Source organism: Gouania willdenowi, chromosome 7 (assembly GCF_900634775.1).
Source record: "Gouania willdenowi chromosome 7, fGouWil2.1, whole genome shotgun sequence".
NCBI lineage: Eukaryota > Metazoa > Chordata > Actinopteri > Blenniiformes > Gobiesocidae > Gouania > Gouania willdenowi.
In genome coordinates, this window is record NC_041050.1 from 1,900,539 (window position 1) to 1,913,277 (window position 12,739).

The 12,739-nt window shown below is 38.3% G+C and overlaps 1 protein-coding gene across 1 annotated transcript; it reads left to right on the plus strand.

Moving 5' to 3' along the window:
• The first annotated feature begins 494 nt into the window (after window positions 1–494).
• Window positions 495–9,228, plus strand: csrnp2 (cysteine-serine-rich nuclear protein 2). Its single transcript, XM_028452468.1, has 5 exons — window positions 495–1,082; window positions 3,762–3,934; window positions 4,007–4,269; window positions 5,578–5,868; window positions 6,732–9,228. The coding sequence occupies exons 2-5, from the start codon at window positions 3,775–3,777 to the stop codon at window positions 7,533–7,535; spliced, it is 1,518 nt and encodes a 505-aa protein (XP_028308269.1). The 5' UTR covers window positions 495–1,082; window positions 3,762–3,774; the 3' UTR covers window positions 7,536–9,228.
• Window positions 9,229–12,739: the final 3,511 nt, after the last annotated feature.

A 12,739-nucleotide genomic window follows, 5' to 3' on the forward strand; every position in this document is an offset into this window, starting at 1 on the left:
TAACAATAATATTAATATAAATATCAAATTAAATATTAAAAAGTAGCAAATAAATGTAATATATCATCAAATAATAGACTGAAATATAATATAAATATATATAAATTATAATAATGTAAGATATTTAAAAAAAAATAAATAAATGTAATTGTAAAAGTGGGTCGAGAAGCCACAGTTTAATAAATCAGTAACCTATTATGCAGCTATATTTCTTTTTTTTACTAATTTCCATGCGTGATCATGTTTTGTTGCCATGGAAACCAAAGCCATGGTACAAAAAATGATGCTGATAATATATAAAACATTTTCATAGGAACATATTCGCTAAAAATCTTCCGTGTGGTGCTTTTCAAATCTGCCTTTTTACAGGGCGAACAAAGTAACCGAAAGGTACTACATTACCCAGCATCCCTCTGCGCAGGGCATGCCTGTGACGTCACAATAAGTATAAATACAGCGACTGGGAAAAATTTCTTCCTCCATTGTTACATTGTAACAAACCGGGGCGACAACGGCGAACAAACGCGTCTTTATTTCTTTCTTTCCACAAAAAGCCGCAACAATTTGACGCAAACGGACCGGTGGGTTTTTATTAATAATAAAAAAGAAGCTTTTAATTCACCGAGGACTCCAGGAAGTGTTGAGTTGTTACCCAGCCGATGAAAGTCGCCCCGGTGAGGAGGGAAAAAAAGGATAAAACAGCACAGATGTCTGCAGATTTAACCCTTATTATCATTTTAAAGCTCATATTTAAAGATAAGACGCCTATTTAGATGATTTTGCTGTGGGTAAAGTTAATGGCAGGCAGTCGTACGACGCCCTTTTTTGTCCTTTTAATAGAAACGACATGTTCCATTTAACAGAAGAAAGCCACCGGTCTCACACACAGCACAGCCCCGTTTAAAATGCTTCATAAAGGAGCCTAATTACGCCGTTTAGAAGCACGTATTTAACTAAGACAATCAGAGGAAACGGTTCTCAGTGGGGTTTTAGCGGGTTGATGTGGGATTTGAGGCCGGAGCAGGCTGCACACAGGGCGGACTCGGAGGGACGGAGGAACGGCCTCAGCTGCTCGGAACCAGGTAAACTAAACGGTTTAAACCGTCACTGTTCATTAACCCACCTCTACTATTGTGTGTTACTGACTGAGGATGACGATGATGATGACAGATCACCTCACACTACACCAGCAGAAATATCAAACACATTTTAAAGACACGGTTTTAATCATCATAGACGTATACATTATACAATAACTCATTATTTTTCATTCATTCAATCAGAGAAACATGTTTATAAAGGTAAATACGTGAACAGTCTGTTTAATCTGCCTGTAGATATGAATTTAAATGCTCCATCATTCATTCATTCATCATTTATTTATTTATTATCTTATTTGATCTTTTTGAGAATGTGTTTTCTATCTATCTATCTATCTATCTATCTATCTATCTATCTATCTATCTATCTATCTGTCCAGACGTATACAAAAAATGAAAATAAGAATACACAAAAGGACAAAAAAAAAAAAAAAATGCACAAAATGACTCAAGAAGTGCTCAAAGCTTGGGCAAAAATTCACTGAACGACAGAAAAATATACAAAACGACAACAAAACTACAGGAAATTACAAAAGAATATCCAAAAACACAAATCTACAAAATAATCACACAAAAACGACAACAAAAATACACAAAACGACAGAAATATATACAAAATGACAGAAATATATACAAAATGACAACACAAAATAACTCCAGAAACACACGATGCCTGCGAAAATACACAGAATGATAGAAAATATACCAAACGACAATAGAAATACACAAAATGACAAAAACACTTACTGAAAGATAAGAGAAATACACAAAATAACTACAGAAACACACAAGGCACCTGCAAAAATACATAGAATGATAGAAAAATATAGAAAACCACAACAAAAATTAGGGGTGTCTCGATCAGATTATGATGTATGTTATCGATCAGATATCAGCCAGAAAATGAATATCGGATTGCATCTAAAATCTCTGATATATATTTTATTTATTACATTGTAGAATACAGTAGATATTATGTTGAAGGTTAAAATGTATGTAACTAATTAGTTAATAATAAAGGTCAGTTTTTCTCATCCCTACTGTTGCTGACTGTTGTTCTCTGTTTGAGTAACATCACATGATCAAACCTTATCGAACATTCCACACTACAAAATAAGTCATAAAAGTATGTTTGATTTGTGCTGACATCGTATCCTCATACTCAAGGCTGCAATATCGGAAGTGAAAAAGTTGTATCGTGACATCCTTAACAAAAATATACAAAATGACAACAGAAATATGCAAAACAACTCCAGAAAAACACACAACGCCTGCAAAAATACACAGAATGGCAGAAAAATATACCAAACGAAAACAGAAATACAGAAAAAGGACACAAACACAGAAAAATGTACAAACTGACTGTAAAAACAGAAAAACCTCTCCCACATCTTTGATTGATCTGCTTCATTTTACAAATTCACTCCTATTGATTCCCTCCTCGCGCTGCTTCCTCTCAGCGGTAACTTAGCTTGTCTTGTTGCCATGGTTACGCCCCCAGCCCTGATTGTAGCACAGTAAAAAATTCAGTGCGAGTTGGAGACAAAAATGATGGAGCTGGAATACAGATGAAAAGAGACGGAGAGCAAGCACTGTCGCATTTAGCTGCACGTCAAAACTAAAATACACAGAATAACAACAAAGATCCACAATATGACAATAGAAACACACAAAACAGCAACACAATCACACAGGATGACACCATAACCCCAAAAAAGGAAACTAAAATGAAGACGAAAACTCAAAATAACAAAAAAACATGCAAAATAATGGCGCTGGAATACAGACAAAAGTAGAGCACAAACAAAAATATCAAAATGTTGAGATATTAAAACGTCACAAGATTTGTTGTCGATGGTACAAGTGGTATCGAGATATTTCTGCATAAGTAAGTGAGCCCAGAGTTAGTCAAATAAAAGCCGGGTTATTATTCAAACTGCATTTTTTTCCACTTCAAAAATGTCGTCCCGTATCGTTATTGTCTCATGAACCTTGTATATTGTTCCACCCCTAACACAAACCCCTAAAATACACAGAATGACACCAAAACCAATCACATCTAAAATAAACAAGAAAAGAAGAAAAACTAAAAAACACAATTTGACACAAAAATCCACAAAATAACAACAGAAACTCACAAAACGGCAACAAATTGAGGACAAACGGCACAAAATAACATCAAAACCCTTTAAATTGACACCAAAAAGTCACAAAACAGTGACTGAAATAAAAAACTAAAGACAAAATAACAACAAAAACCCAAAAATGACAACTAACATAAAGAAGAAATGACAAAAATATTCACAAAGCAGCACCTAAAACAAACAAGTTGACACAGAAACCCACAAAACAGCAACAAAATGAGGACAAAGGGTACAAAATAACACAAAACGGTGACTAAAATAAACAAGAAACTCAATAAACTGCATTAGCTTGATCAGTACAAACAATAACTATATTAATAGTTTTTAAATAATGACTCATAGCTAGGATTATAATAAAGTGTTTATTAAAAGTTATAAAATTCAGATTGGAAGTTTATTTATTCAGATATTAAAGATAAAAAATTATTGGTCCACGTGTTTCAATAATGGTTGTTTTTTCCTTTTCACGTGTGTGTTATGTTGTCGTGGTGACTGACATGTCGCTCTCTGTCCTCAGACTCTGCGTTTCCATGGAGACGGGCGCATCGCTCGGCCTCAAACGACGATATGAAGAGGTGGACAACATCTGTCCATTCTCCATTCCTAAAGAATCAGACGATGACGTGTCCAGCAGTGACAGCGTGGACAGCTGTGACAGCCTCAACCCTCCATCTGGCTCCGCCCACACACGTACAGACCACACCCACACGTGTGAAGGTGCTGGTTAACATTATCAGTAACTCTCTCTACCTCCTCACTCAGCCACCTCCATCCTCAGACGACACACGCCCACTACGCGGGGGAAGCGTGTGCGCTTCGACGTGGTGACCGTCTACTACTTCCCACGGCGCCAGGGCTTCACCAGCGTTCCCAGTCAGGGAGGAAGCTCACTGGGAATGGCCCACCACCACTCCTCCATCAGACACTACACACTGGGAGAGTTCAAACGAGAACAGGAAACCAGTCACAGACACACGTTACTGCAACACCTGAGACAGGAGAAGCTCAACGCACGTAAGATGAAGGTAGGCCACGCCCACTTTTTACACAACACAGGGGTTGTCAACCAGGGCGTTTCCAGATGCCTCCAAGAAACTAGGAATATTTTCTCAACAATTTGAGCCCATTTTTACCCTATTTCTTTAACTAAACCAAACTCACCATATTTTAACCTATTTTCATCACTTTTTCTTGCCATATTTTTGTTCCTTTTAATGTATTTTTGCTACATTACGCCAATTTTATCAAATTTCAATGCTTTTTCTACACATTTTTGTTACTTTCCAGACATTTTCCTGCACTTATAAACTCTTTCCACCACTTTTTCCACCTAATGTCACATATATTGACCCATTATTGTCACTTTTAACCTCTTTTCACCATTTTTCATGATTATTTTTTGCCAGTTTATCCACATTCACCATTTGTCATGCCTATTATTTGTCAGTTTAAACTAATTGTTCCAATATTGACACTTTGAACCCTTTTTAACACCTTTTCTGTTTGTCTTTGTCCACTCTAATTTACAATTTTTTAACAATTTCTGTTGTTTTTAAAATCCCATTTCACCACCTTTTACACCATTTTATTTAAATCACTTGAACACATTTTATTTGTGATTAAAACCATGATTTCCATCTTTAAGATGACTATAATAATAATAATTATATTAAATATTATTTGGATGAATAAATAAATGTGGTTATCACAGATTCATAGAAACATCATTTTGTTGACTTTATGGATTATTGTTTTTATTGATTCAGTCATATAGCTAATTCCATTTAAATTGGAAAACGCTGCGTCTTTTGTCAGATACTGTTAGGACATTAATGTACATTGAGATGAATTAATTACAAAGTCTTTAATTCATTAAAAATATATTTTTATTTGAGTCCCACCTTTAAAATAAATAAATAATTTTTTAAAAACATGTTTTCCGTTAAGTTCTGATGTTACTTGTAGATATTGAGACGTGATGAGGTCATCGTTCTGAGATGAGGTCATCGTTCTGAGATGACGTGCACGTTAAACAGTTAAAATCGTGTTTCGAGAGTTCTTGGTCCTCCAGCTTTCTTTCTCTTTGATATTCCAGATCACTTATATTTTCCTGATGGACTCTAATCACACAATGCATCACTTTCAGCCTTCGGTTGCCTGGCAACGCCTGAGGTTTCTTTTATACTTCAGGTTCAGATTAGAGCAGAACTGCGTGAGAAAATACAAGAGTTCTGTTCTTATGGAGGAGTTAAAATGAAGAGGACGTCAGACTTCCTGTTCTGAGGCTGTGAATGAATGAATGAATGAATAATTGTTGTCTGTTTCTCCTGTAGCTGACCCGTAACGGCACGGTGGAGTGTGCCCAGGCCGACCTGCTAACCCTGGATGATGTGTCTGATGAGGACGTGGAGGGGGTGGAGGTAGACGACTGTTTCTTCCTCCAACCTCTTCCCACCAAGCGACGCCGAGCCCTACTGAGGGCGTCTGGCATCGCCCGCATCGACGCCCGTGAGAAGGCGGAGCTACGGGCCATCCGTCTGTCCAGGGAGGAGTGTGGCTGTGACTGTCGTCTCTACTGTGACCCCCGACACTGTGGCTGCAGCCAGGCTGGAATCAAGTGTCAGGTGAGTTATTATAGACGGAGGAGAGATAACGTCCTAGAGATGCACCTGATAACATAGCCCCGCCCCTTTGACCCAGCTCAGCCAGCGCTGCTACGTGCTAAGCTAAGCCAAACATCTGGGAGTGGTCTCTGGTATGGTGTTGACTGCAGTTTTTTATGGGGGACAAAAAATGACATAATTACAAATAAATAAATAAATGAATGAATAGATAATTAGATATATACTTGAATAAATAAATACATAGATACATGCATAAATACACAGCAGTAGTAATAGTAGAGCCGATCACATAGATTTATTTAGGACGGACCACATAAATACACGTATAACTCAGAAATACATACATAAATAAATGTGGAAATTCAGAAATAATTAAATAAATAAATGCAATTTTATATATATATATATATACACGCATAAATAACTATAGAATATCATAGATAAATACACATAAAAAAAGCATGCATAATTGAGGAAATAAATAAACAATATGGTAACAAAGACAAGTATTCCATTATTCATTTATGTATTTATTTAACCATCTATTTATTTTGTCATTCTCATTTTCACAGTAAAAAAACCTCTTAAAAGGAACATGAGGTTTGCATGTTCTCCAAAAGGTTTCAATCACAGCAAATTAAATTAAATGAAATTGGATTAGATTTTTTTTGTGGTAAAGTGTGAAACTAATAGTTATCGCGCGTCTAAGTTCATCGTGTGGTGTTTTGTGGTCATTGCACTTTAAAAACTGATTAGTTCCAGTTTTGGGGCCTTAAATGTGAGTTGTTGTGTTATCTAGACCCACTTCCTGTTCCAGAGACAGAAACACAGATGCTGATTATTCCCTGGGTTTTGTCTTCCAGGTGGACCGCATGTCGTTCCCGTGCGGCTGCTCCAGAGACGGTTGTGGTAACTCAGCGGGTCGTGTTGAGTTCAACCCTCTGCGTGTGCGTACACACTATCTACACACCATCATGAAGCTGGACCTGGAGCAGAGGAGGGTCCTGATGCAGGGGCCCGGGGACGCCTACGTGGACCCGTCCCCCGCCTCCTCCTCGCCCTCCTCCACATGCCCCGCCTCCCCAGACCTGTCGTTCCTGGAAGGGAGCGAGGGCCTCTTGGTGGAGCAGGAGACCCTGGAGCAGGAGAACGAGACGGCCGTGCTGCACCTGCAGAGCGCCGAGGAGCAGGAGAGGAGGGAGAGGGAGGAGGCCGGAGTAGAGCAGCTCCTCCTGCAGGGACACTTCCACTCAGGAGCCACCGTGCTGTGCATCGCCGACAGCCAGGAGGTTCCGCCCTCAGAGCTGCTCAAAGACTCCGCCCCCCTGCTGTACTACCAGCTCAGCGCCGTGGAGCCGGGGGCGTTCGAGGACGGGGGAGAACGAGGCGCTGAGACGGAGGAGAAACACGAGGAAGGAGAAGAAGAAACGAGTGAGTCTCTGACCAATGGGAGCCTGTGCTCAGCCATGGGGGCGGGGCCAGAACTCTCCAATGGGAGCCTGTGCTCTGCCATGGGGGCGGGGCCAGAACTCCCCAATGGGAGCCTGTGCTCTGCCATGGGGGCGGGGCCAGAACTCCCCAATGGGAGCCTTTGCTTTGCCATGGGGGTGGGGCCAGAACTCTCCCACTTGGACAAAGAAGTGGACCCTCCTCCTCCTGAGGTTTAGCAGCATCGTCTCTGCTCATATTTTGCACATTCGCGTCATCTAAGATGAACAAATAACACATTTCACATTCAGCTCTGATGAATATTCCCTCAGCGTCACCCCTGGTTCTCAACTGATGGTTCTCAGGACCTGCGTTCACATCAGGGTCGTCCTGGACTCGCCTGGAAGGAGAACAGCAAATAATGTCAACACATTCTTTAGCTCAGAAACAAATCCTGTCACATTTAAAACACGCAATCATTCGTTGGCGTGAAAACGACCTGAGAAACAAACTGATTATTCAGTTTAAAAATAAAAGATAAAATGGTGCATTTTAACTAATTACTGCCCCCTACTGTTAGAAATACAAAACATTCAACACTTTTCTCTTCAAGCCGTGACCAAAGTCAAAGAATAATTACAACTCCAACAAACAGTTTAGAAAATATGAATACAATACAATAAATGTATCACAATATCAGTGTTTATTATAGAAGAAGCAGCGACACTAAGGCTCACCACAAACACACAAAATGACAACAGAAAATACAACAAAGCTACACAAAATTACTCTAAAAACAAACAAACATGACTACGGAAACACACAAATATACAAAACCTCAACAATATTACACAACATGAGAGGAAAAATCACACAACGACAATAAAAACAGTCTTTTGTTTTTTCTTGTATTGAAGCTCGGATAAGTCAGAATTCTAAATTCTAACTGATCTAAACTTCAGTTACAAACTGTTGCTGGTGTGAATATGTAACATTTTGCTGTTTTTAAGCAAATCCAGAAACAGATGACTCAACACCCTAAATAAAATAAAGCTAATATCAGTATCTAGAAAAACAGAAAGTGCTGAAACATTTCCTTCAAAATAAAAGCACAGACTAAACCTTTTTGTCCTCGCTAATTAATGCATTCGAGCCACTAAAAACAGCTGGATGAGGGGGTCTCGACCCACCAGTTGAGAACCACCGGTGCACTCTGAGATGAGGAGTGATGCTTAAAGCACGCTCTGACCCCTCCTCACGTTTAGATGCATTTTAGAAGAAAACATTTCAGTGAGGCCTTAAAGGAGAAAAAAACACTCACTCGCTGAACGACCTTTGACCTTGACCTGATAATCCTGGAAATACTTGTTCCTCCGTGTACTGTAACGTACTCTACTCTAATGTACTGTACATGAGCTGTTCCTACGTTTGTTTGCACATCGGGAGTCCGAGTGCAGCTTTGATTGGTCAAAAATTGCAACGAAGAAGAAAAGGCGTGTGGGCGTGGCCACGAACCGTGAAGCGGCTGCTGCACTGTGATGTCACAGTCAGATGATCATATGAAGAAGTGTGTGTGTGTGCGCGTGTGTGCGTGTGCGTGTGCGTGTGTGTGTGTGTACTGTATTAGTGAGGATTTATATTCTATTCGTAAAGGTGCTGATGTTACAGATTTATGATGAACATATGTCAGAAAGTTACTCGCTGAGTGATGATGGAAGTGTTTGTGATGGAAAATCCACAGGAATTTAAGATGAATAATATTCAAAAAAATAGAAACTTTTCATGGGAATCATTTAAGGGAAAAATTAACTGGAAATGTGGATTAATTTTAAATGACTCGTGGATTTTATTCAATTGTCTTAATACAAACACTCTGTGTGTGTGTGTGTGTCTGTGTGCGTGTGTGCGTGTGTGTGTGTGTGTGTGTGTGTGTGTGTGTGTGTGTGTGTGTGTGTGTGTGTGTGTGTGTGTGTGTGTGTGTGTGTGTGTGTGTGTGTGTGTGTGTGTGTGTGTGTGTGTGTGTGTGTGTGTGTGTGTGTGTGTTAAACTGTTGGCTGAAATGGACACAAAGGTTTTTATATTGAAAAATTTAAAATAATAAAACACGTATTTGAAAAATGGAAGCCTTTCTTTGTGTGTGTGTTTTTATTTATATTTTGTATATTTTTCCGTCATTTTCATGTATCTGTTAACCATTTGTGGGGTAGTAACCACATACCCTCCCAAAAACATATTAAATCCTCACACATTAGGAACGTTAAGTGTCTATGAGACGGCTTGAACCTTTTTTGACCTCAGATTTAATTATTTTATTCATCAATTTCTGAGGTTTTTTGCTGTTTTAGATCATTATTATTATTGTTTTTATTTATTTATTTATTTTTTTTTTTAATTTAATTTTTCAATAGAAAGTGGAACAAGTCAGAAAAGCAAACATTTCCTCATAAGGTGGAAGTTTCAGTACAGCAGGTCTGACATTTGCCATTTTAGATTTTTCACTTTAACTTTTAATGTATTATTATTGATGAATGAGAAAAATGTGTTAACCTTTATTAAAAAAAAGGTTAAAGAAATTATTTAGAAACATTCTTCTTCATAGCTCATAGAAATAAGATAATATTTGCAATCACATATTTTAGAACAGCAGTGATAAAATTATTTGTGAGCAAAGAAAAAAAAATAATGACCATTTTCCACGATCAATGTTCAGTAGCGGCCCCTCGTGTTCCGGTGCACCCCGAGACAGAAAAGTGGTAAAAGGGGTTAAAAGTGTCAATATTGTTTTAAAAGTGGCAGAAATGTAGGAACAATGAGTTTAAAATAGATAATGGGTATGAAAAATTGTGAATGTGGTTGAATAATCATGAAATGTGGTGAAAAGAGGGTAAAAGTGACAATAATGTGTCAACATATGTGACATTAGATGGAAAAGTGATGGAAGAGTTGAAAATGTCTTAAAAGTGGAAAAAAAGTGCAGAAAAACGCATTGAAACGTCAGAAATGTAGCAAAAATGCATTAAAAAGAGCAAAAATATGGCAAGAAAAAGTGATGAAAATAGGTTAAAATGTGGTGAGTTTTGTGTAGTTGCAGAAAAAGGGTAAACAAAATAAGCTAAAATATTCTTAGTTTCTTGAAGGCATCTAGTGACCCCTCCCAGTGTCTTGCGACGCCAAATTGGGGTCCTGACCCCAAGGTTGAGAACCCCTGCCCTAACTAAGGGTTCACATACCCCTGGTTGAGAAACACTGTTTTACACCACCGTGCTGTCTTCCTTTTTTTGTGTGTATTTTTCTGAATATGTCTATGTTTTTGTAAACATTTTGAGTAGTTTTTAAGATTTTGTGCATTTACCACAGAAGAAAGTTCTCAGTGTTCTTTGTCTTCTCCCAGAGTTTAATGAGAACCTAAGAACTCCTTTTCCAACCTTTGGACCTTTTTGGTGAATCTTTAAAATCCATTTTATCCACTGAGGGCTTTATGAGCAGCTGCAGAACAACCTCCCACCACCAGATGGCAGCACAGCATCAGTTAAACCAGAGCCATAGAGAGAATCTGGGAGTTGTTCATAGGAGGCACGTGTGAGGAGAAATAAAGCACAATCATCAAATCCAGGTAATTATTATTACACAAAGACGAAAAAAGGAGGAAAATGTGTATCAGGTGTTCTGTGTCTATGGTGGGTTTCTAAAGGTCAGTGTTGTGTTAGTTACTGAAAATAAGTAACTAGTTACCGTTACTTCATTCACAAAGTAACTCAGTTACTATTTTGATTTCTTACCAAAGTAATGCGTTACTGGAAAAAGTAACTTTTGAGTTACTTATAATTAAAGAATGTATTATTAATTTTGGGTCATTTGTGTCCGTACAGCTTCATATTAGTGCTGTAATAATATAATAATCCATTGTTGATCAAACTGCTATAAAACAACCATAAATGATGTGCATATAAAGCACAAAACAGCTGCTCCAAAATTAAAACAGTCATTTTTCAGCCTTAGCACAGTAATATACAGTAAGCTGCATGTATTCCAGGTGCACATTCTGCTGTTGAAAATGCTTATGAAAATAAATGTGGAAAAACTAATTCACAGCATTTTTCTCAGCTACACAATGCTAAACATATCAGGCTAATGAGCTGCTGTTAGCAGTGACTCAGCAGTAGTGACAGACTTCTTATTTACAACAACATACAGTGCAATAGTTTGGCTGAGCTGTCCCTGGATAACAGTCACAGTCCGTTAAAATCCAGCCGCAGCGTTAGCTTAGCTTCACTGATGCATCTTTTGGAGACAAAAATAATGTGTGTATTTCTACTCTGAGAAGCTCGTTCTGTTCTTACATTGACTCGCCATGATTGGCGCACGTGATGTAAACAGAAACACGCTGTCAATGCTTCTTCTTCTACTGTTTTACCGTGTTTGGCACGGCATACCGCAAAAATACAGTATGTAGCGCCACTGTAAACAGGAAGTACACTGCAGCTAGCAAAGTAACGGTACCAGCGTTATTTTTTTAGAAATATATTGCGTTACAGTACGAGTTACTGTCAAAAGTGACGTTTGTTGGTGATTATTATGTCTGTCTACGGCACAAGTGTCCAACTCAAGGCCCGGGGGCCAATACCGGCCCTTTAGAGCAGTGGTTCTCAAACTTTTTTGGCTCAATTGCCCCTTTACCGCAGTGCGATAATATGCTCTTATAAAACTGTTTAAAAACAACTATCTCTCTATAAAAGCTAGGAAGTTGTGTGTGTGTGTGTGTGTGGAGCGAATTTCTCCTGTTCGACCTGAAACTTTATGAACAGCGCTCACGTAGCCCGAGTGTGTGCATTCGTTATTTTGGAGTAATTTGGTGTTACAAAAATTTCATTTTCAGAGAGAGTTGCAATGACGAAAGAGTGCCCGGAGGTTTCAAATAGTTCCCAGAAGTTGTTGCTAGCTAATAGCCGACCATACCACAAACTACTGCTTCTTCAGACAGAGGAATATAACTTTTATGTGAGCGGGTGGGTCATTCTATGTGTTTAGATGCTAGCAGCTAGCAGTAACAGTTATAATGTAAACGAACACACATGATTTAATCACCCCTGCACTAAGAAATGTTAAATGCTAAATAAATAGTTTTATTTGTACTAATTTATGTCTTTTATCACCTAAACCACTGCATTGGTGCAAACTTTATCTATCATTTTATCATATTCATGTTCCATAGAATTAAACCAGATAAATCACACACACTATTTTATTTAACACCCACTAATAAACCCCTTTATAACACTACAGAGTACAGTATGTACACCTCTTTGTACATCAACCTTCAAATTTTTCAATGGAAGTGAGAGAAGTGGTCATGTGACCAGGTACGTCACGCCCTGACGTTTAAAACAATGTAGACCCATTCATGGAAAAATCCATGTGTAAAAGACTAAAAATGCACACACAG

What these genes read in the sequence shown, in the direction of transcription:
- csrnp2 (XM_028452468.1), top strand. Translation starts at nt 3,775, where the DNA reads ATGGAGACGGGCGCATCGCTCGGCCTCAAACGACGATATGAAGAGGTG. An exon ending in TCAACGCACGTAAGATGAAG is followed by an intron (nt 4,270 to 5,577) that starts GTAGGCCACGCC and finishes TTTCTCCTGTAG; the next exon opens with CTGACCCGTAACGGCACGGT. An exon ending in AGGCTGGAATCAAGTGTCAG is followed by an intron (nt 5,869 to 6,731) that starts GTGAGTTATTAT and finishes TTTGTCTTCCAG; the next exon opens with GTGGACCGCATGTCGTTCCC.